This window comes from Salvelinus alpinus, chromosome 15 (assembly GCF_045679555.1).
Source record: "Salvelinus alpinus chromosome 15, SLU_Salpinus.1, whole genome shotgun sequence".
Taxonomy (NCBI): Eukaryota; Metazoa; Chordata; class Actinopteri; order Salmoniformes; family Salmonidae; genus Salvelinus; species Salvelinus alpinus.
Window position 1 is genome coordinate 19,565,463 of NC_092100.1, and position 25,711 is coordinate 19,591,173.

At 42.6% G+C, this 25,711-nt stretch overlaps 1 protein-coding gene across 7 annotated transcripts; it reads left to right on the plus strand.

The window, feature by feature from the left end:
• Window positions 1–1,054: 1,054 nt before the first annotated feature.
• Window positions 1,055–25,709, plus strand: LOC139539658 (BOS complex subunit ncln). Of its 7 annotated transcripts, none has more exons than XM_071342810.1 (15): window positions 1,055–1,344; window positions 1,988–2,178; window positions 2,512–2,656; window positions 3,950–4,044; window positions 10,282–10,362; window positions 15,816–15,919; window positions 21,151–21,239; window positions 21,488–21,627; window positions 21,788–22,014; window positions 22,710–22,797; window positions 22,955–22,993; window positions 23,261–23,424; window positions 23,750–23,803; window positions 23,933–24,011; window positions 24,209–25,709. In XM_071342810.1, the coding sequence occupies exons 1-15, from the start codon at window positions 1,170–1,172 to the stop codon at window positions 24,269–24,271; spliced, it is 1,734 nt and encodes a 577-aa protein (XP_071198911.1). In that variant the 5' UTR covers window positions 1,055–1,169; the 3' UTR covers window positions 24,272–25,709. The 7 variants fall into 7 exon arrangements, with proteins under 7 accessions (XP_071198911.1, XP_071198912.1, XP_071198914.1 ...); XM_071342811.1 differs by having other exon boundaries at window positions 23,264–23,424; XM_071342813.1 differs by having other exon boundaries at window positions 21,788–21,966.
• Window positions 25,710–25,711: the final 2 nt, after the last annotated feature.

A 25,711-nucleotide genomic window follows, 5' to 3' on the forward strand; every position in this document is an offset into this window, starting at 1 on the left:
TTGGTAGGTGATCAAATACTTATGTCATGCAATAAAATGCAAATTAATTACTTAAAAATCATACAATGTGATTTTCTGGATTTTTGTTTTAGATTCCGTCTCTCACAGTTGAAGTGTACCTATGATAAAAATTACAGACCTCTACATGCTTTGTAAGTAGGAAAACCTGCAAAATCGGCAGTGTATCAAATACTTGTTCTCCCCACTGTAATTACATCTCCTCCTCCTTCCTTGGCTTTCAGCACTGTCAGACATTAAAACCTCTTTTTGATTCCTTCTTAATGGTGATGTTTGTATTAATGTATTAAGGAATGACAAGTGGTTTGTTTGATGATGGATATACACTTTTAAATCAGATTATTTGGTTTATTTTCATGTTATGCTACAAATCAGATACATATGAGGATTAGTGTGGTGGGCCACAAGACAGAGGAGAATGCTACAGTGATGTATAGGATATTGAAAGAAAATTGGTATTTTATAGTCTACAGAATATATAATTAATTATTCTATCATGCTCTTGGGTGCCTTTTTTTGCTGACTTGCACATCAAGGATATGCCTTCACCCCCCTGTGTAGGCTAATGTCATCCTAGGGACATGTTGTATATTATAATGCATGAGTTAGATGTAGGCTACAAGTCAAGGGCTAATCATACAACAATAGCATTACTGCCAGTCAAAAAGATCCTAAAAAGTCAAACTTGTCTTAGCACATACTTCACCTGTCAGAAACAATCTCTGTCACTAGTAGAAGCACACGTTGACGATCCTCTCTCGTTACTTTTTCTGGGTTTAACATCGGTCTACACTGACCCCTGTCGTTGAATTAATCAACTGCACAGCCTACCCTGAAATTCATGAAGCTGTCTCTGAGAGTCCCTGTAGGACCCTCAGAGGCAGATAATATTGTCGTTAAATAAATCAATGAATGACAGAATTATTTTATAATAAATAATATAAATTACAGTTATGAAACATTTTACAATAATGTGTACAAGCCAATCAAAATGTAAGCACGTGCGTGCTTACTTTAGGTGGCCAAGCTTTTTGCCATATTAAAATTAAGTTGTGTCGGTTGCTGCTGCGCTTTGTGCATAGACTAGAATCGTTCCAGAAACTGCCCAGATTACAATTGTCTCTTGTTTAGACCTCAATACCAAGGTCAAGATGTTTGAGGAGGCTAGTGAGGTGTTCGATAACGTGTTTAAGTCCTCTTTCCCCTTGACTTTCATTGTGTTTATCCCTGCGGTGCTGATTCTCGTCTCACCCCTTCCAACCGAAGCGGCACATGAATTCACCGTGTACCGCATGCAGCAGTATGACCTGCAGGGACAACCGTACGGTAAGCATTTAAAATAGCTAGCTAACTATGTATGTTGTGCAAGTATTAAATTGTAATGCTGTTCTGTGGTTTGCGATCCTGATATAAGGCATATATTTCGTCAAGTAAACGCTGTCTGTCACTGCAAAATTCTAGCTAGCCAACGTTAGCGTGCTAGCCAGGGACTGTTAGCAATCTCAAAAGCTAGCTATAACGGCTGTTAGCTAGCTAAGTTAGCTGTCAACCCAGGTCCTCCTTCATTCATGCGGCAGAGCTCTCTCTCATTCCTCCTATTCATATGTATATACTCTGGACTAGTTAGTGTTATGGTTGTTATTCACTGGCAATACCACGTTATCTTAGCTAATCTTAACTACCAATCGTTACCATTTCAATGATAAGTTGTCCTAAAAGCTAACGCGAGCAGCTACAAACCCTCAGAGCCCTAGGGAGTGCCACTCACCACAACCATAAACACGCGACACCCATCAGGCTATAACCATGTCGTATTTAGTTCAAACCATACAATTCGAATACGATGTGCTGTGTGATAGCTAACGTTAGTAGACTATAGCATTGCATCAATCATGTCAGCTAGCTAGTCACTGAACGGTGTTTCCATTTATCTCTCCCCGACTGATCTGATCCCACTTGTGATTCCCAGGTACCAGGAATGCCATATTGAACACAGAGGCCCGCACAGTGGAGGCGGAGGTGCTAAGCCGCCGCTGTGTCATCATGCGGCTGGTGGACTTCTCATATGAGAGATATCAGAAAGCCCTGCGCCAGTCCGCTGGGGCTGTGGTCATAATTCTCCCCAAGAATATGTCCACCATGCCACAGGACATAGTACAGGTAATAAGCATTATAATGCCTTATGAGTGGGTTTATAACTGTACAGCTAACAACCCTGGAAGTCAAATCAAGATGCAAGGCCCTGTGTTTCCTTGAAAGCCAGAGCTGTTTGTGTCCATGTAAGGTATGTTTATATTACACTTAGAGAAAACGGCGGTCACAACACTCCCTCCTTATCAGTTGTGACCCACTCAAAGAAAAACTTGAAAAACCAGACTTGTTGGAGTGAAGTAGGCGAAAGATGAAAATGTTATGCTGTTTCACGTTCACATTCTGATGGTGTAATAGTCTTGTGAATGATAACCAGTCATTCAGTATTCCTCCACATTGTAGCAGTTCATGGAGCTGGAGCCAGAGATGCTGGCCACAGAGACCATCGTTCCAGTGTACTTTGCACTGGAGGATGATGAGCTGCTCTCCATCTACACACAGACCCTCACCACCTCCTCCTCCCAGGGGTCCTCCTCTGCAGCCGAAGGTACAGGAGATTTTTTATTTACATTGTGTAAAGCACGGTTATTCAACTTGAAAACTTGAAGCCCACGGGCCAGATCCGGCCCATTTGTCAATTTAGAATGTCCCTTTGATAAATTCTGAACATTAAAAAAAGAAAAGAATTGTTTAAAAAATCCATTCAAAAATCCGATATATAGTGCCAAAAGGAGCCCTCGTTCAATATTCTCCAATGGGAGAATCTGTTTTCCTGTAGTCCCGCCCATTAAGTGATGTCAATCAATATCATCCAACATACCAGTTACAGCCAATCAGAGCTGCTAAGAGGGGTACAGGGTGTTTCTGCCCACCTATCGGCTCTTTCACTGCAGATGACATCACTACCCTGCCTGATACAGCAGAGCGTGCTTTGCGGTGAGTTAAAAAAATACCATGGACTCGCTTCTGGCTATCATAAACTTAATCCGATCGACATACATGGCTTGTTTCGTAGGCTGCTGAGCATCATCTACCACAATGATTTTCGGTGGCTAAGCAAGGGTAATAATGCTCTCTTGAGAGAGAGCAGCCTATGTGAGCATAGGGAGGAAATAGTTGCTTTTCGCCACGATTGCCACCACAAGAAAGCCAACACATATCTAGCGAAAATGCTTGATAAGGAGTTTGTATCAGATGTTTGTTTTTCAATCAATTGAATGAACTTAATTTGGGACTACAGGGGATGGATAAATAAAGCAGTTGTTGACATGATTAAAAAATATTTTCAAAATAAATGTATTTTCTCCTCTGATTTGAGCCCAAACTAAACGTTCCATCGGCCTACATTGTGCAACTATATTCAATAATCATCAGTACAGATCACCCCCACAAGTGTTTAGATAAACTGAAATCTAACAGAGGTAGTGCAGTTTGTTATAGGGACCCGTTCTCTACTAATGCTGGGGGAGCGAGAGACTTCTCTGCAAAAACTAGTCAAGTGAGATGTAAATGAAAACAAAAGATGAGGCTATATAAAACGGACAGAAAAGTAAAAATGTATGTTATGCAGGTCAACTGTTAAGTACAAATATGTTCCATTATAAAATAAATAATTTTGCTAATCTTAAACCACTTAACATATACTTTTAGCGACATTTCATTTTAATAAAAGGGCTTCATAGGATTATTATTGTGTTTATCCCATGTAGAAAATGTATTTTTCACATCTGGCACCCATAAGAATATAGTTGAATAGCCCTGGTGTAAACCATGATAAATATAATTATTTCTAGTGAATTTCTTTTTAGCGCTCTAATGCATTTTCCTCATGTCTTTTCAGTGCTGATACACACAGCCACGGCCAATGGCTTTCAGATGGTGACGAGTGGGGCTCAGAGCAAGGCAGTGAGTGACTGGGCCATCACCAGTCTAGAGGTGAGAATCCTTATGGTTAAACTACTGTTCTGTAGCCGTTTAATGATTATGTAGCATTGTGACATTTAATCCAAGTTTCTGTTAATTGGTGACATTTTAAAATATAGACGGATTAAATTAAATTGTATTTGTCTCATGCTTCGTAAACAACAGGTGTAGAATAACAGTGAAATGCTTACTTACGGGTCAATACAGAATGAATTGTATACATCTCTTAAAATAGTGACACAAGGAATAAATACACCGTGAATAACAATAACGAGTACAAATAGCATGGCTTATATACAGGGAGTACCAGTACTGAGTCTGTGCAGGGGTACGAGGTAATTGAGGTAGCTATGTACTTATAGGTAGGGGTAAAGTGACTAGGCTACAGGATAGATAATAGACAGTAGCAGCAGCGTATGTGGTGAGTGTGAAAGTTTGTGTGGAGTCAGTATGCATGTGTGGGCGTGTTATGTGTGTGTGGGTGTATGTAGTGTGTGTGGGTAGAGTCCAGTGTGTGCATATTCAGTCCAGGAGAGTTAGTGCAAAAAAAGGCTAAATGCAGGTAGTCCGGGTAGCCATTTAATTAGCTATTTAGCAGTCTTATGGCTTGGGGATAGAACCTGTTCAGTGTCCTGTTGGTTCTAGACTTGGTACTCTGGTACCACTTGCTGTGCGGTAGCAGAGAGAACAGTCTATGGCTTGGGTGGCTGGAGGCTTTGACATTTTTTGGGGCCTTCCTCTAACACTGCTTGGAATAGAGATCCTGGAATGCAGGGCGCTGTACTCATCACCCTCTGTAGCGCCTTGCAGTCGGGTGCCTTGCAGTTGCTGTATCAAGCGGTGATTTTGCTGTAGGAATTTTTGAGGATCTGAGGCCCCATGCCACATCTTTTTAGCCTCCAGAGGGGGAAGAGGCGTTGTCGTGCAATCTTCACAACTGTGTGGGTGTGTGTGGACCATGTTAATGCCTTAGTGATGTGGAACTCGAAGCTCTCGACCCGCTCAACTACAGCCCCATCGGTGTGAATGGGGACGTTCTCGCCCCCTCCGTTTCCTGTAGTCCACGATCAGCTCCTTTGTTTTGCTGACGTTGAGGGAGAGATTGTTGTCTTGGCACCACACTGCCATGTCTCTGACCTCCTCCCTATACGGCTCAAATCAAATCAAATTTTATTTGTCACATACACATGGTTAGCAGATGTTAATGCGAGTGTAGCGAAATGCTTGTGCTTCTAGTTCCAACAATGCAGTAATAACCAACGAGTAATCTAACCTAACAATTCCATAACTACTACCTTATTCACACAAGTGTAAAGGGATAAAGAATATGTACATAAAGATATATGAATGAGTGATGGTACAGAACGGCATAGGCAAGATGAGGTAGATGGTATCGAGTACAGTATATACATATGATATGAGTGTAATGTAGGGTATGTAAACATAAAAGTGCATAGTTTAAAGTGGCTAGTGATACATGTATTACATAAAGATGGCAAGATGCAGTAGATGATATAGAGTACAGTATATACATATACATTATATTAAGTGGCATTGTTTAAAGTGGCTAGTGATACATTTTTTATCAATTTCCATCAATTTCTATTATTAAAGTGAGCTGGAGTTGAGTCAGTATGTTCGCAGCAGCCACTCAATGTTAGTGGTGGCTGTTTAACAGTCTGATGGCCTTGAGATAGAAGCTGTTTTTCAGTCTCTTGGTCCCTGCTTTGATGCACCTGTACTGACCTCACCTTCTGGATGATAGCGGGGTGAACAGGCAGTGGCTCGGGTGGTTGTTGTCCTTGATAATCTTTATGGCCTTCCTGTGACATCGGGTGGTGTAGGTGTCCTGGAGGGCAGGTAGTTTGCCCCCAGGCTGCCTTGTCGTCGGTGATCAGTCCTACCATCGTCAACAAACTTGATAATGGTGTTGGAGTCGTGCGAGGCCACGCAGTCGTGGGTGATCAGGGAGTACAGGAGTGTGGAGTGCAATAGAGATTGCGTCATCTGTGGATCTTTTGGGGCGGTATGCAAATTGGTTTGGGTCCAGGGTGCCTGGGATGATGGTTTCAGCTCGACTGAGGTTCTTGATACCATGTCTTGTTTTGAGGTGTTTTGAATGTCACGTCTATGCTAATATGGCAACAATGACCAGACTTTCAAAGCATTTCATGGCTATAGATGTGAGTTCTACGGGGCAATAGTCATTTGGGCAGGTTACCTTGGCATTCCTGGGCGCAATGACTATGGTGCTCTGCTTGAAACAAGTTGGTATTACAGACCGGGTTAGGGATAGGTTGAAAAATGTCAGTGAAGACACTTTCCAGCTTGTCAGCACATGCTCTGAGTATGTGTCCTGGATTAGTGTCAATGCACTTATTAATGAAGCCGGTGACTGATGTGGTGATCTCTTCAGTGTTATTGGATGAATCCCGAAACAAATTCCAGTTTGTGCTAGCGAAACAGTCCTGTAGCTTAGCATCTGCTTTATCAAACCACTTCCTGTTTGAGTTTTTGTTTGTAACCAGGGGGATAAAGTTTTGGTCTAATTTGCCTTGTATGCGTTTCTGTGTGTAGAGTAAAGGAGATCTAGAGTTTTGTCGCCTCTAGTTTTTTCAGTTTGAGCATTAAAATCACAAACCATGAGAAACGCTGGCTCTGGATGTGCATTTTTGTTGTTAGCTCATTGCCCTATACAGTTTGTTGTAAGTCAGTCTTAGTGCCAGCATCGGTTAGTGGTGGTAAATAGACAGCTACGAAAAATATAGATTAAAAACTGTAGAGCATACTATTTACCAAGAGTTATCATAGGTTAACTGACAACTTCACCAAAATGATGCGCACGCTTCAAAAGGGCAGAAGGCTGTGTGTTGTTGTGATTCTAGATGGCCAGATAGCTAGCAACAATGACAAACTGCCATGTGGTGAATCTTAAGTGCACGTTTCAGCTTGTTTGATCTTGTTCTTGATACCATGTCTTGTTTTGACTGTCACGTCTATGCTAATATGGCAAAAATTGACTAACTGTAACAATGGATTTGAGAGACAAGTGCTTATTGTGCAACTTTATTTATGTTTTCAATAAACATTGGCAAATAAATAGTGTAAATGTTATCAACAATCTAAGCCAACCCCATCTGTTTTGCCACATACTTGCTCAAGCATCCAGTTTTGTTGCTAAACAACCAATTAGGCCACCAGTAGACCAGTACTCTAATTAGCACACTGCCTCACACTTTGGGTGTAAAGGTATTAATAAGCAGATAACTTGTTCGTTTTCTTAACCTTAAGTAATTCTCGACTCTATAGTACATTCGGAAAGTATTCAGACCCCTTGACTTTTTCCTAATTTTGTTACGTTACAGCCTTATTCTAAAATGTATACAATTTCCTCATCTACATTATGACAAAGCAAAAACAGGTTTTTAGAAACTTTTGCAAATGTATTAAAAATAAAGAACATATCACATTTACATAAGTATTCAGACCCTTTACTAAGTACTGTTAGGTTCTTATTTTTCAGAGTAAATAACTCACGGACACTAGAGAAGCTTAACCAAGTTTAGTTCTCCCTAAAGGGTCGGCACGGCTGTATTCAGACCAAAACATGTTCCTGTTCCTGGAAGCACTTCGGACACTCCTCCTTCTCTCCAATCCTTACATCTTATGGTTCCACAGGAAGAGCGTGACTGGATACTAAACCCTTATTACTCAGGGGATCTGACCTGACCTCAACCCCTCTTTCGCCTAATCCACAGATGTCCTCCCGTATCACATATCACACTCACGTGACTCCCAGCACATTTCACAGCCACTCTGTCTTTCTACAGAGAAGCATTAACTTCTGACATAAAACCCAGTCTCTCTCACTCCTTTATATACTGCTTCGGATCTATCATGTCTTTAGTATCTCAATGTTCAAGGTTTACCCTAAATCCAACAGTACTTTGTTGAAGCACTTTTGGCAGCGATTACAGTCTCAAGTCTTCTTGGGTATGACGCAACAAGCTTGGCACACCTGTATTTGGGGAGTTTCTCCCATTCTTCTCAGCAGGTCCTCTCAACTCTCGGGTTGGATGGGGAGCGTCGCTGCACAGCTTTTTTTAGGTCTCTCCAGAGAGATTCGATCGGGTTCAAGTCCGGACTCTGGCTGAGCCACTCAAGGACATTCAGAGACTTGTCCCGAAGCCACTCCTGTGTTGTCCTGGCTGTGTGCTTAGGGTCATTGTCCTGTTGGAAGGTGAACCTTCGCCCCAGTCTGAGGTCCTGAGCACTCTGGAGCAGGTTTTCATCAAAGATCTCTCTGTACTTTGCTCCGTTCATCTTTCCCTCGATCCTGACTAGTCTCCCAGTTCCTGCTACTGAAAAACATCCCCACAGCATGATGCTGCCACCACCATGCTTCACCGTAGGGATGATGCCAGGTTTCCTCCAGACGTGACACTTGGCATTCAGGCCAAAGAGTTCAATCTTGGTTTCATCAGACCAGAGAATATTGTTTCTCATGGTCTGAGAGTCCTTTAGGTGCATTTTGGCAAACTCCAAGCAGGCTGTCATGTGCCTTTTACTGAGGAGTGGGTTCCGTCTGGCCACACTACCATAAAGGCCTGATTGGTGGAGTGCTGGAGAGATGGTTGTCCTTTTGGAAGGTTCTCCCATCTCCACAGGAACTCTGGAGCTCTGTCAGAGTGACCATCGGTTTCTTGGTCACCTCCCTGACCAAGACCCTTCTCCCCCCGATTGTTCAGTTTGGCCGGACGGCCATCTAGAAAGAATCTTGGTGGTTCCAAACTTCTTCCATTTAGGAATGATGGAGGCCACTGTGTTCTTGGGGACCTTCAATGCTGCAGGAATGTTTTGGTACCCTTCCCCAGATCTGTGCCTTGACACAATCCTGTCTCGGAGCACTACGGACATTTCCTTCGACCTCACGGCTTGGTTTTTGCTGTGACATGCACTGTCAACTGTGGGATCTTATATAGACAGGTGTGTGCCTTTCCAAATCATATCAAATCAATTGAATTAACCACAGGTGGACTCCAATCAAGTAGTAGAAACATCTCAAGGAAGATCAATGGAAACAGGATGCACCTGAGCTCAATTTCGGGTCTCATAGCAGTCTGAATACTTATATAAATTAGGTATTTTTGTTTTTAATACATTGCAAACATAAAAATAAAAAAAATCTGTATTCACTTTGACAATATTGGGTATTGTGTGTAGATTAGATTTTTTGAAAACATTTATTTAATCAATTTTAGAATAAGGCTGTAACGTAACAACATGTGGAAAAGGGGAAGGGGTCTGAATACTTTCCGAATGCACTGTATGATATTCTAGATAGAAAGTGTTTGCGTGTGCATGTGTGTTTTGAACTAAGCTAGGTGTCAAACCCAGGGGAATAATGGGCTTAGCCATGCAGTAGGGGATCAGGAGACTCCTGACTCTGAGATGGATCAAGTGTTCAGCTCTACATAATGCACACCAGGGTTGGGCTCAATTCTAAATTAAGACAGTCCATTTAGGAAGTAAACTAAAGTTGCAATTCAATAAAGAATTACATTTTATTTTTCATGTCTTCTCAATAAACTGAAAAGTAGAAGAAATTTATTTGAAAAGTTTTTATATTTCTGAATGTTAAATTCAAATCACTTCCTGAAAGCGTTACATTCAAATTGAGCACAACCTTAATGCATACGGCCACTACCAGTCAATGGCCTTGTTTCACATACAGTACCAGTCAAAAGTTTGGACACTTACTCATTCAAAGGTTTTTCTTAATTTTTTATATTTTCTACATTGTAGAAACTATGAAATAACACATGGTATCATGTACTATGCCAAGAGTGTGCAAAGCTGTCGTCAATGCAAAGGGTGGCTATGTTGAAGAAATCTAAAATATATTTTGGTTACTACATGATTCCGTGTGTTATTTCATAGTTTAGATGTCTTCACTATTATTCTACAATGTACAAATATAGGAAAAACCCTTGAATGAGTAGGTTTGTCCAAACTTTCGACTGGCACTGTATAATGGTTTTTAGTTGAAGTCATTGTGAGAGGCCTCCCGTGCCTGACTTCATTGATATGTCTAAAGTTTCGACATACCCTTAGGTACATTCTTTATTTTCATACAAGATGACAGCGAATGTACTAGTATGTTTTGAGATGTTTTAGAACTGATGTATAAAATGTAAATCCTAATACAATATACTGTTGTCTAATCATTGTAGCCCCATCCTCTCCTAGGGGCGACTGGCTGGAACTGGAGGAGAGGACCTGCCCACCATTGTCCTGGTGGCTCACTATGACTCTTTTGGTGTGGCTCCGGTACGCCCAGCTCTCCCTTCATGCACCTCAATATACTCTTTATTACAGTGCCTTCGTAAAGTATTCATACCCCTGGACTTATTCCAAATTTTGTTAGCCTGAATTCAAAATGGATTTATCTTATTTTCTTCTCACCTATCTATACACAATGCCCTATAATGACAAAGTGAAAATATGGTTTTAGACATTTTTGCAAATGTTTTCAAAATGAAATACAGAAATATCATATTTATATATGTATTCACACCCCTTAGTCAATACTTTGTAGAATCACCTCAGACTTATTCAGAAAGAATCAAAGGACTTTCCACACCTTGATTGTGCAACATTTGCCCATTATACTTTTCAAAATTCTTCAAGCTCTGTCAAATTGGTTGGTGATCATTGCTAGACAACCTTTTCAGGTCTTCCCATTATATTTCAAGTAGATTTAACTCAAACTGTAACTCTGCCACTCAGGAACATTCACTGTCTTCTTGGTACCAACTCCAGTATGGATTTGGCCTTGTGTTTTGGGTTATTGTCCTGCTGAAAGGTGTATTCATCTCCCAGTGTCTGGTGGAAAGCAGACTGAACCTGGGTTTCCTTTAGGATTTTGCCTGTGCTTAGCTCCATTCCGTTTCTTTTTTATCCTGGAAAACTTCCCTGTCCTTAACGATTACAAGCATACCCATAACATGATACAGCCACCGCTATGCTTGAGAATATGGAGAGTGGTATTCACTAATTTGTTGTATTGGATTTGCCCCAAACAACACTTTGTATTCAGCACAAAAGCCTTTTTTTTTTTTTTTTGCAGTAATACTTTAATGCCTTGTTTCAAACCGGATGCATGTTTTTGATTTGTTTTATTCTGTACAGGCTTCCTTCTTTTCATTAGGTTAGTATTGTGGAGTAACTACAATATTGTTGATCCATCCTCAGTTTTCTCCTATAACAGCCATTAAACTCTGTAACTGTTTTAAAGTCACCATTGGCCTCAAGGTTGGCCATTGGCTATAAGATGGTGCCGAAGAGGATGACTGACGTTTTACATGCTCCTAACCTACTGTTGCGTTGTTTGTAACTTATTTTTTAAATCTTATTTTGTACATAATGTTGCTGCTACTGTCTCTTATGACCGAAAATAACTTCTGGACATCAGAACAGCGATTACTCACCACGAACTGGAAGAAGCTTTTTCCTTTAACGAGTCCGACGAGAAGGATATACTGCTTTCCCGGGAACAGGCCCAAATCCCCGTCATTTGCGTGAAGAAAAGACAGAGGAAAAGGGGGCGCAGGTCGGGCTCCCTTCTGAAAATCCTTAGACGAGTGAGTAAACTCCCACTGCCATCCGTTCTACTGGCTAACATGCAATCATTGGAAAATAAAATTGATGACCTACGATTATCCTACCAACGGGACATTAAAAACTGTAATATCTTATATTTCACTGAGTCGTGGCTGAAGGACGACACGGATAATATAGAGCTGGCAGGGATTTTCCATGCACCGGCAGAACAGAGAAGCTACGTCTGGTAAGACTAGGGGTGGTGGTGTGTGTCTATTTGTCAATAACAGCTGGTGCGCAATGTCTAATACTAAAGACGTTTCAAGGTATTGCTCGCCTGAGGTAGAGTATCTTATAATAAGCTGTAGACCACACTATCTACCAAGAGAGTTCTCATCTTTATTATTCGAGGATATCTATTTACCACCACAGACCGATGCTGGCACTAAGACCGCACTCAACCAACTCTATAAGGCCATAAGCAAACAAGATAATGCTCATCCAGAAACGGCGCTCCTAGTGGCCGGGGACTTTAATGCAGGCAAACTTAAATCAGTTTTACCAAATTTTTACCAGCATGTCACATGTGCAACCAGAGGGGAAAAAACTCTAGACCACCTTTACTCCACACACAGAGATGCATACAAAGCTCTCCCCCACCCTCCATTTGGCAAATCTGACCATAGTTATATCCTCCTGATTCCTGCAAAAACTAAAGCAGGCAGTACCAGTGACTCGCTCAATACGGAAGTGGTCAGATGACGCAGATGCTACGCTACAGGACTGTTTTGCTAGCACAGACTGGAATATATTCCGTGATTCATCCAATGGCATTGAGGAGTATACCACCTCAGTCATCAGCTTCATCAATAAGTGCATTGACGATGTCGTCCCCACAGTGACTGTACGTACATATCCCAACCAGAAGCCATGGATTACAGGCAACATCCGCATCGAGCTAAAGGAGTGGGTCGAGAGTTTCAAGTTCCTTGGTGTCCACATCACCAACGAACTATCATGGTCCAAACGCACAAAGACAGTCATGAAGAGGGCACAACAAAACCTTTTCTCCCTCAGGAGACTGAAAAGATTTGTCATGGGTCGCCAGATCCTAAAAAAGTTCTACAACTGCACCATCGAGAGCATCTTGATCGGTTGCATCACCACCTGGTATGGCAATTGCTCAGAATCTGACGCTACAGAGGATAATGCGTACGGCCCAGTACATCACTGGGGGCAAGCTTCCTGCCATCCAGGACCTATATAATAGGTCAGAGGAAAGCCCATAAAATTGTCAGACTCAAGTCATAGACTGTTCTCTCTGCTACCGCATGGCAAGCGGTACCGTAGCGCCAAGTCTAGGACCAAAAGGCTCCTTAACAGCTTCTACCACAAGCCATAAGACTGCTGAACAATTAATCAAATGGCCACCGGACTATTTACATTGACACCTCCCCTCCCTCCACCTCTATTTGTTTTGTACACTGTTGCTACTCGCTGTTTTAATATCTATGCATAGTCACTTCACCCCTACCTACATGTACAAATTACCTCAACAAACCGTTACCCCCGCACACTGACTCAGTACCGGTACCCCCTATATATAGCCTCGTTATTTTGATACTTTTTATAGTTTTTTACTTCAGTTTATTTGGTAAATATTTTCTTAACTCTTCTTGAACTGCACTGTTGGTTAAGGGCTTGTAAGTAAGCATTTCACGGTAAGGTCTACACTTGTTGTATTCTGCGCATGTGACTAAAGTTTGATTTGAAGGTGAAATCCCTGAGCGGTTCCCTTCCTCTTCGGCAACTGAGTTAGGAAGGACACCTGTACCTATGTTGTTACTGGGTTTATTGATACACACTCCAAATTTTAAGAACTTCACCTTGCTCAAAGGGATATTCAATGTCTGCTTTGTTTTTTTATCCATCAACCAATAGGTGACCACCTTTGCAAGGCATTGGAAAACTTCCTTAGTCGTGGTGGTTAAATCTGTGTTTGAAATTCATTTCTCGACAGATACAGTTGAAGTCGGAAGTTTACATACACTTAGGTTGGAGTCATTAAAACTTGTTTTTCAACCACTCCACACATTTCTTGTTAACAAACTATAGTTTTGGCAAGTCTGTTAGGACATCTACTTCGCGCATGACACAAGTAATTTTTCCAACAATTGTTTGCAGACTAGATTATTTCACTTATAATTCACTGTATCACAATTCCAGTGGGTCAGAAGTTTACATACACAAAGTTGACTGTGCCTTTAAACAGCTTGGGAAATTCCATAAAATGATGGCATGACTTTAGAAGCTTCTGATAGGCTAATTGACATCATTTGAGTCAATTGGAGGTGTACCTGTGGATGTATTTCAAGGCCTACCTTCAAACTCAGTGCCTCTTTGCTTGACATCATGGTGAAATCAGCCAAGACCTCAGAAAAAAATTGTAGACCTCCACAAGTCTGGTTCATCCTTGGGAGCAAATTCCAAACGCCTGAAGGTACCACGTTCATCTGTACAAACAACAGTACGCAAGTATAAACACCATGGGACCACGCAGCCGTTTGCAACTGGACATGGGGACAATGATTGTACTTTTTGGCGAAATGTCCTCTGGTCTGATGAAACAAAAATAGAACTGTTTGGCTATAATGACCATCGTTATGTTTGGAGGAAAAAGGGGGAGGCTTGCAAGCCAAAGAACACCATCCCAACCGTGAAGCCCGGGTGTGGCAGCATCATGTTGTGGGGGTGCTTTGCTGCAGGAGGGACTGGTACACTTCACCAAATAGGTGGCATCATAAGGAAGGAAAATGATGTGGATATATTGAAGAAACATCTCAAGACATCAGTCAGGAAGTTACAGCTTGGTCGCAAATGGGTCTTCCAAATGGACAATGACCCCAAGCATACTTCCAAAGTTGTGGCAAAATGGCTTAAGGACAACAAAGTCCAAGTATTGGAGTGGCCATCACAAAGCCCTGACCTCAAACCTATAGAAAATGTGTGGGCAGAACTGAAAAAGCTTGCAAAGAGGCCTACAACCCTGACTGTTACACCAGCTCTGTCAGGAGGAATGGGCTAAAATTCACCCAACTTATTGTGGGAAGCTTGTGGAAGGCTACACGAAAAGTTTGACCCAAGTTAAACAATTTAAAGGCAATGCTACCAAATACTAATTGAGTGTATGTAAACTTCTGACCCACTGGGAATGTGATGAAAGAAATAAAAGCTGAAATCAATCATTCTCTCTACTATTATTCTGACATTTCACATTCTTAAAATAAAGTGGTGATCCTAACTGACCTAAGACAGGGAATCTTTACTAGGTTTAAATGTCAGGAATTGTGAAAAACTGAGTTTAAATGTATTTGGCTAAGGTGTATGTAAACTTCCGACTTCAACTGTAAGTAATCCAAAAATCATGTTCAACACTGTTATTGCACACACTGAGTCCATGCAACTTATTATGTGACTTGCTAATTAAATTTTTCCCTCAATTTATTTAGCCTTGCCATAGCAAAGGGGTTGAATACTTATTGACTCAAGACATCTCTGCTTTTCATTTTTAATTAATTTAACATTTTTTAAAACATAATTCCACTTTGATATTATGGGGTATTGTGTGTAGGCCAGTAACAAAACATCTATATGTAGTCCATTTCAAATTCAGGCTGTAACATAACAAAATATGGAAAACGTCAAGGGGTGCTTCTGAAGGCACTGTATTTATTTATTTATTTATTGATTGATTTACATAGCGGCATTGTGGTGTTAGCAGTTGATTTTACTCTTCAATAACTCAACCCCCAAAGCAAATCGGGAGAAAAATAGTTTTATTCAAAGAGGACAGATCATAGATGTTATGCTGAGAGGTAGATGTTCATTCTCCCCTGTCCTCAGTGATTCTTTCCACAGAACAAAGGGACAGGGTGTAGTTTTATAACCCAACCCTAGCAGAGTGGTTGACCAATTAGAATTCCTTGCAATAAAACTGGGTCAATAGTCAAATAACAAGTATCCTATTTCAGGCTCAATGTACTCTATTGACTTTTAGTCCTCTTGACCTTTTAGTCTTCTGCATTGTGTATTAGTCTTAAAATATTCTTATAATAATCCACTAGAAGTGAAGATGCTAAGTAAATGTGTTCTCTGTATGATTGTGGTGTTGTCCTGTCCAGTGGCTGTCCTATGGAGCAGACTCTAACGGCAGTGGGGTGTCTATGCTGCTGGAGTTAGCCAGGCTCTTCTCCAGACTCTACACCTACAAGAGGACACACGCTGGGTGAGCAACACACATCCCCAGCCACTCTGAGAAATCACGCTTCTTACAAGGTTATAACCATCCACACCTTTCCTTCCGGCATCTAGGCACCCACAGCCGAGGAAAATGTGTAAAACGTACAAATGTAAGAATAAACTTCTTACAATATTCAGAAGATGGAGACCTTGTGTTTAAATCGCTTTTCAGTAGTACTAGTAATAATAAAGTAGAACGGATGTGGTTCTTAGAAGGTATTTGTCGATTTCTAGAAGAAGTGTACTCTAAACACCCAGGAGTGAGAGCTGTTTGAGATGAGGAATCATATCTCCAGATGGCGCTGGAAGAGATGGCTGCCGTTTTTACAGGCTCCTAACCAATTGTGCTATTGTCTGTGTGTTTTCGCGTTTTTTGTAACTTATTTTGTACATAATGTTTCTGCCATTGTCTCTTATGACTGAAAAGAGTTTCTGGATATCAGGACAGCGATTACTCACCTCGTACTGGACGAAGATTTTTTCTTTAATGAGTCGGATGTGAAGGATTTACTTCAGACACCCGACAAGGCCCAAATCCCCGTCATTCGCATGAAGAAGAGACGGAGATATCGGGGACGTAGGTCGGGGTGCCTTGTAAGGATCCACCGCCGAGTGAGTAATCCGCCTCTACCTTCAGTCCTATTAGCCAACGTGCATTCATTGGATAATAAAATGGATGAGCTCCGATCAAGACTATCCTACCAACTGGACATTCAACTGTAATATCTTATGTTTCACTGAGTCGAGGCTGACAGCTGACTGGGTTTTCGGTGCATCGGCAAGATAAAACTGCTGCCTCCGGTAAGACGAGGGGTGGTGGTCTGTTTCTATTTGTAAATAACAGCTGGTGCATGAAATCTAATATTAAGGAAGTCTTGACGTTTTGCTCAACTGAGGTAGAGTATCTCATGATAAACTGTAGACCACATATTTACCAAGAGTTTTCATCTGTATTTCTCGTAGCTGTCTATTTACCACCACAAACCCGATGCTGGCACTAAGACCGCACTCAAAGAGCTGTATAAGGCCATAGCAAATAAGAAAATGCTCATCGAGAAGCGGCGCTCCTAGTAGCCGGGGACTTTAATGCAGGGAAACTTAAATCCGTTTTACCTCATTTCTATCAGCATGTTACATGTGCAAACAGAGGGGGGGAAAAACTCTAGACCACCTTTACTCCACACATAGACTCGTACAAAGCTCGCCCTCCATTTGGCAAATCTGGCCATAACTCTATCCTCCTGATTCCTGCTTACAAGCAAAAACTAAAGCAAGAAGTACAAGTGACTCGCTCAATATGGAAGTGGTCAGATGACGCAGATGCTAAGCTGCAGGACTGTTTTGCTAGCACAGACTGGAAGATGTTCGGGGATTCTTCCGATGGCATTGAGGAGTACACCACATCAGTCACTGGCTTCATCAATAAGTGCATCAATGACATCCCCACAGTGTGACCGTACGTACATACCCCAACCAGAAGCCATGGGTTACAGGCAACATCCACGCTGAGCTAAAAAGGTAGAGCTGCCGCTTTCAAGGAGCGGGACTCTAACCCGGACGCTTATAAGAAATCACGCAATGCCCTTCGATGAACCATCAAACAGGCAAAGCGTCAATACAGGATTAAGATTGAATACTGCTACACCGGCTTGGATGCTCGTCGGATGTGGCAGGGCTTGCAAACTATTACGGACTACAAAGGGAAACACAGCCGCGAGCTGCCCAGTGGCACGAGCCTACCAGACGGGCTAATATACTTCTATGCTCGCTTCGAGACAACCAACACTGAAGCATGTATGAGAGTATCAGCTGTTCCAGATGACTGTGTGATCACGCTCTCCGTAGCCGACGTGAGTAAGACCTTTAAATAGGTCAACATTCACAAGGCCGAAGGGGCAGATGGATTACCAGGACGTGTACTCCGAGCATGCGCTGATCAACTGGCAAGTGTCTTCACTGTCATGTTTAAACTGTCCCTGACCGGGTCTGTAATACCAACATGTTTCAAGCAGACCACCATAGTCCCTGTGCCAAAGAACACCAAGGCAACCAGGCTAAATGACTACCGATCCGTAGCACTCACGTGTGTAGCAATGAAGTGCTTTGAAAGGCTGGTCGTGGATCACATCAACACCATTATCCCAGAAACCCTAGACCCACTCCAATTTGCATACCGTCCCAACAGGACCACAGATGATGCGATTTCTATTGCACTCCATACTGCTCTTTCCCAAATGGAAAAAAGGAACACCTACAGTTGAAGTCGGAAGTTTACATACACTTAGGTTGGAGTCATTAAAACTAGTTTTTCAACCACTTCACAAATTTGTGAACAAACTATTGTTTTGGCAAATCGGTTAAGACATCTACTTTGTGCATGGCACAAGTCATGTCATGGCTTTAGAAGCTTCTGATAGGCTAATTGACATAATTTGTGTCAATTGGAGGTGTACCTGTGGATGTATTTCAAGGCCTACCTTCAAACTCAGTGCCTCTTTGCTTGACATCATGGGAAAATCAAAAGAAATCAGCCAAGACCTCAGAAACAAGTTAGACCTCCACAAGTCTGGTTCATCCTTGGGAGCAATTTCCAAACGCCTTAAGGTCCCACGTTCATCTGTACAAACAACAGTACACAAGTATAAACACCATGGGACCACACAGCCGTCAAACGGCTCAGGAAGGAGACGCGTTCTGTCTCCTAGAGATGAACGTACTTTGGTGCAAATCAGTCCCAGATCAACAGCAAAGGACCATGTGAAGATGCTGGAGGAAACTGGTACAAAGTATCTATATCCACAGTAAAACGAGTCCTATATCAACATAACCTGAAAGGCCGCTCAGCAAGGAAGAAGCCACTGCTCCAAAACCGCCATAAAAAAGCCAGACTACGGTTTGCAACTGCACATGGGGACAAAGATCGTACTTTTTGGAGAAATGTCCTTTGGTCTGATGAAACAAAAATAGAACTGTTTGGCCATAATGACTGTTGTTTTGTTTGGAGAATAAAGGGGGGGAGGCTTGCAAGCCGAAGAACACCCTCCCAACCGGGAAGCACGGGGGTGGCAGCATCATGTTGTGGGGGTGCTTTGCTGCAGGAGGGACTGGTGCACTTCACAAAATAGATGGCATCATGAGGGAGGACAATTATGTGGATATATTGAAGAAACATCTCAAGACATCAGTCAGGAAGTTAAAGCTTGGTTGCAAATGGGTCTTCCAAATGGACAATGACCCCAAGCATACTTCCAAAGTTGTGGCAAAATGGCTTAAGGACAACAAAGTCAAGGTATTGAAGGGGCCATCAGAAAGCCCTGACCTCAATCTTATAGAAAAATTGTGGGCAGAACTGAAAAAGCGTGTGCGAGCAAAGAGGCCTACAAACCTGACTCAGTTTTAACCCAGCTTTGTCAGGATGAATGGGCCAAAATTCACAACTTATTGTGGTAAGCTTGTGGAAGGCCAGCCGTAAGGTTTGACCCAAGTTAAACAATTTAAAGGCAATGCTACCAAATACTAATTGAGTGTATGTAAACTTCTGACCCACTGGGAATGTGATGAAAGAAATAAATGCTGAAATAAATCATTCTACTATTATTCTGACATTTCACATTCTTAAAATATAGTGGTGATCCTAACTGACCTAAGACGGGGAATCTTTACTAGGATTAAATGTCAGGAATTGTGAAAAACTGAGTTTAAATGTATTTGGCTAAGGTGTATGTAAACTTCCGACTTCAACTGTATGTGAGAATGCTATTCATTGACTACAGCTCAGCGTTCAACACCATAGTGTCCACGACGCTCATCACTAAGCTAAGGACCCTGGGACTAAACACCTCTCTGCAACTGGATCCTGAACTTCCTGACGGGCCGCCCCCAGCTGGTAAGGGTAGGCAACAACACATCTGCCACGCTGATCCTCAACACTGGGGACCCTGAGGGGTGTGTACTTAGTCCCCTCCTGTACTCCCTGTTCACCCACGACTGCATGGCCAAGCACGACTCCAATACCATCATTAAGTTTGCCGAAGACACAACAGTGGTATGCCTGATGAGACAGCCTATAAGGAGAAGGTCAGAGCCCTTGCAGTGTGGTGCCAGGATAACAACCTCTCCCTCAACGTGATCAAGACAAAGGAGATGATTGTGAACTACAGGAAAAGGAGGACCGAGCACACCCCCATTCTCATTGACTAGGCTGTAGTAAAGCAGGTTGAGAGCTTCAAGTTCCTCGGTGTCCACATCACCAAAATACGCTAAAAAAATTGTCAGACTCCAGTCACCCAAATCATAGACTGTTCTCTCTATCTCACGGCAAGCGGTACCAAAGCGCCAAGTCTAGGACCAAAAGGCTCCTTAACAGCCCAAGCCATAAGACTGCTGAACAATTAATCAAATGGCCACCTGGACTATTTACAGTCTCCCCCCACCCCCATTTTTATGCTGCTGCTACTCTTTGTTTATTATCTATGCATAGTCACGTCTACCTACATGTACATATTACCTCGACTAACCTGTGCCCTCGGCACATTGACTCTGTACCGGTACCCCCTGTATATAGCCTCGCTACTGTTATTTTGTTGTTTTTTAATTATTTTTCTATTTTCTTTTTTATCTATTTCTTTTTTACTTCAGTTTATTTTGGTAAATACTTTACTTAACAATTATTTTTCTAAGCTCCATTATTGGTTAAGGGCGTGTAAGTAAGCATTTCACTATAAGGTCACATGTGACATACAATTTGATTTGAAATTAATGTAAATCTGTGGGCAGATTTGGGCAGAATTCTGGTATCAACTTATTCTCCATACAGACAGAATCAGACGGAATCAATCAAAATGCTAACCAGCAACCACCGCTAACTTTGAATAAGGGCTGTTTGCATATCACTAGTAAAAAGGAACGAGAGAGCAAGAAGCCCCACCCTACCATAGAGCGGGTAGGGAAAGGGTGCTGTCGTCAGGAAGCAAAAGTACGGGACAGGTAAAGCAAGGTAAAGACAAGTCAGCTACGTGTTGCAGATTTCATGACCTCTGAATTCAGAAACACTATTGCAACTGACTAGCCTTTTCTCCTCTGATATTCTATGTTTGGAATTCCCAACATGTAGCTACCAGACTGTACAAGTCTGTTGATCTAATGGAGGCCAGTGAACATCCACATTGATAAGAATGTACTCTCTTGTCATTTCTAACACACCTGCTGTCTTCTTAGATACAACCTCCTGTTTTTTGTCTCTGGAGGAGGGAAGTTCAACTACCAAGGCACCAAGAGATGGCTGGAGGACAACCTGGATCATACAGGTACACTAAGCTCAGAAGGCTGTAGACTCAGTTACTGGACAGGTATTATGATTGCCACAGTGGGACACTGTAGAGAACACCTGTAGAGTACACACTGCAAATTAATGGGAATGAAACGTGATACCGGCAACATTGTGAAATTGTGGTCCTGCATGCAAAACAATGGGCATACATGAGTCATGGAAATTCATATTGCAGTTTAAACAGTTTCTCTTTTCCTCTATCCTTTCTTCCCTCTCTATCTGCAGACTCCAGTCTGCTTCAGGACAACGTGGCATTTGTGCTGTGTCTGGACACCCTGGGGAACGGGGACAGTCTGCACCTCCATGTGTCCAAACCCCCTAAAGAAGGCACCACCCAGTACGCCCTGCTCAAAGAGCTGGAGACTGTAAGGACCACAGTTTTTTAGTATTGAAGTTCATATGATACACACCACTGATACAAACTAACATGTATTGACCACATATAACACATTACACTGAAAGATCCCTACTGTTCTCATTAGGTCAAGTTCTCCTGACCTCTAACCTCCTCTGTGTTCTTCCCAGGTGATATCCAGCCAGTACCCAGAGGTCAAGTTCTCCATGGTGCACAAGAAGATCAACCTGGCAGACGACACGCTGGCGTGGGAGCACGAGCGCTTCGGGATCCGCCGGTTGCCGGCCTTCACCCTGTCCCACCTCAACAGCCACCGTGAGGCGCAGCGCTCCAGCATCATGGACGTGCGGTCAGTGTCCCCCTCTTCCCGTCACGGAGTGGGAGAGCCCCCTGCTGGGTGGGTTTATTACTGCAGTCCGACCAAGCATCCAACCAACCGCCCGTCGCCCGCAACTGTCTAGCTACACCCCCCCCATTCTGCCCTGCCGATCCCAAACCACACCACAAGCCCCAACCCCTGCCTAGGCCCAGCTCACCTAACACACCTTATTCAAATAATAATCAACTGCTCAATAGGATCAATTGAATCAGGTGTGTAAGTGCTGGGCTAGAACAAAAGCCTGCACACTAGCCTGCACACATTGCTGCCCTCCAGGACCGTATTGCCCACACCCCTGCCTTTGGGACCGTAGATGTGGGACTTGTAGAGATCTGATTTCACAGCAAGGTGGAGCTATTACCATGTTGCTTCAATCTGATGAAGGGCTGTTTCTGGCTGGTCTCTGAGATGCTTAACTGACACGAATACTGTAGTAGTTTTACTGTTAGCGGTACCTCCAGGAGGATGGAACATAGCTTGTCAGTCTGGAATAGAAAAGGTTAAGAAACACTGGGCTACTGGGTTGATTTTGGATTGGACACCTTCATCCTGCTGTAGGGCACCGTCTGTCCTCCCAACCTCATCACTGTCACCTCCCCTCCTCCCAGCCCAGTGGACTGTCTGCTCCCCTTCCATTCTCCTCCATTAGTTTTTTTTTCTTAGTTGAGCTGCTCCTGATTGCTGGTTAATTTAACTGTGAATTACTGTTACAGACCTTATGTGGATCTGAGAAAGCTCAGCAGGAACACAAAGCTGATTGCAGAGTCACTGGCGAGAGTAATCTACAACCTCACAGAGAAGGTAAAGATATGTACAATGTGTCGTCACCATAGGACGTTTCATTATTCAAAGCCATATAATGAAAGTCAATATTTTTCATGTTGCTTTTGATATTTAAGTTGACCTTTTTGAACTGTACAGCAGGTTTGACTTTTCTCTCTCTCGTGTGTGTGTCCAGGGTGCTCCAGGAGACCTGCAGATCTTCACTGAGCAAATGGTGAGTGGTTGAATGTGACTGTACCCTGCTGTCTCCTCCCTCTCAGGCTGTCTCTGACGTGACCTTTACCAAGCCTCTTTGAAGGCTTCTCTACACACCAGGACTCTTAGGCTAGTGTGTGTTTGTGCGGTTAGTTTTGTCATAGCATGGACCGTTAAAGTCAGGGTCACAATGTGTGTGTCTTAACAAGACAAGTGTGTATCAAGGTGTGTACTATAAGACCACTGATGATTGTGCGACTGTGTGTTTGTGTCCATGTGTGTCCAGCAGGTGCAGGAGGAGCAGCTGTCGTCAATGGTGGACTGGCTGACAGCCCAGCCGCGGGCTGCCCAGCTGGTGGACAAAGACAGCAGCGTTGTCAGCACCCTGGAGTACCACCTGGGACACTACCTGAAGGACGTCCGCAGGCACTACGTCAAGGCTGACAAGAGGTGACCAGTCACTGACCACAGTGCTACTGCTAATACAAGGTGTCGCTGGTCCTCTAGACTGGTCACCGCTAGTGATTCTGCCGTGTTTGCCTTGTGAGGAATCACAAAGCCACTAAGACCGCTCGTAGTGGTCAAAACTGTGACAGAACCACTCCTTTACTTGTGTTGTAGAAGATGATTTGTATGGATCAAATTGTCTGGGGCGGATGGGATTTTAATGAGAGTTGTACACTTTCTATTTACTGTTGTTTATTGATCCAATGACCTTATGAAAGTTAATGGTTGAAGTTTCAGTGACAGGTGTCATCTGTTTTCGCCCTCTCAGAGACCCAGAGTTTGTCTTCTATGATCAGCTCAAACAGACCATGAATGCTTACAGGTAGGTGATAGCTGCCCACTCTATTTAGCCCTCACAGTGCTGGGCTTTAGTGCAATAGAGCGATAGCTTATTGATTTTTCACTTCAAACCTTCAGCTTGCTTTTGTGTCACATTTTGCTTTCCTAACAGGGTGAAACCAGCCATCTTTGACCTGCTTCTGGCGGTCTGCATCGCAGCTTACCTCGGAGTGATATATCTGGCCATTCAGGTATGTATTGATCCAACATTGCCATTCTGAGGGTCACTAATGTTATTTTGATGTATGGTCATTCGTTTATTGACCTAGCCTCACCCCTGTAACTCCTACCCAGGTCATTGCTGTAAATCAGACGACTGCTGTCTTCTCAGCCGGCTTACCTTGTTATTTAGGGGTTAATAATGCTTCTCGCTTTTCTCTCTCTTCAGCACTTTGGAGTTCTCTACGGTGTGGTGCGCAGAATCACAGCACCCAAGACCAAGCAGCATTAAGCCCATCCCCTTACTATCCTCCTCTCCTCACAGCGACGAGCTCTAGCCAATAACAAAACGGGGGCGGACCAAGCAGCTCTTATGATATATTGGGTGGTAAAATGTTTTTATATCGCCTTTTTCCCTCTTTGGAAATGAAACATGTTGAATCATTTCTCTCTGCCAAGTTTAGCCATTTAGTCAGTTCCTTTAGTCTTCCTGTCCTCCTGAAAACAGATGTCAAACGTTACCACCTCGTAAGCCCAGTCCCACATTAACCCCTATTTCCCCCATGTTCTGAGATAATTCGATAGGTGTCAGCAATATGGTAATAACGTCACCTGGCTCTCTGATCGGCTAAGTGCGATTTTCACCAGTTTGCTTACACTCAACCAATCCTCTCCGTTCTACACAAATGCATAAGAAGTAGGGAGGGACTAGGGGTTGATGTGGGATTGGGCATTTCTAAATCCACGGCTCACTCAGTGCCCTATATTGTGAATTTTGCCAAACGTCATCTTCTTGGGCAGCTATGGAGTAGCAGCAGTGAGACTTGGTAATATTTGTTTGGATGTTCAATGTATTTGGTCATCATGACTAGATTTCTTTTAGTTTTTTTCTCTAACCCAAATTAGTTTTCTTGTTTAAATTAAATGTTGAATAGTGTGTCATAACATGATTCATGGCCTTGACTGAACTAATGAAATAAATGTATGAATAAGAATGATAGTGTCCCCCATACTTCCTATTGCCATAAGAGTAAGTACGGTTATAGAATGGAAATGCATCATTTTTGGGTTTCACCCCTTTGAGACACATTTGTTTACTAGTGTTACTATGTGACAGTTTTGATTTTAAAATGTGAAAAAAATGAGGCCCACCCCTCACACAAATGTTAATGAGATGTATGCAGTGTTGGTCTACCAACACGATTCTGCCTCATCTAACTGGACATGTCTATTGCAACATGGTTAGCTCCACATCGATGTGCAAATCTCCCCTTGCTCTGCTTATCAACAACTAAAGTGTTAAGAAAGGCAAGACGTGTTGGTAGATCGAATTGGACCTTCGAAGGGAGTGTGGTAATGTCAATGTGTTGATCTGTGTCTTCGTTTATATTCCTGACAGTCTTTGATGTTGAGATGAGGAGACGGTGCTTGAGTGCTGTATTTGGTATAATTACATACTGCATGCCATGTCACTCCTGCAGTCAGTGAGGGCAAATGGACTGGCGAGATTCACCTATCTACACAATGGAAAAAGCTGTGTGGGACATATCTTAGAATTTGTATTTATTGAAGCAGACTATGCTTAACTGTGCACTGAATTGAACTCTCCCATTTCTGAGACTCTTTGTCCAACACCTTTGTTTTACCTTTCTTAACTGTGTTTTACCTGATCGACGACAACTTGATTCTTGCAACAATGACATCAAAAATAAATGAATTTGTTGAAATAAGT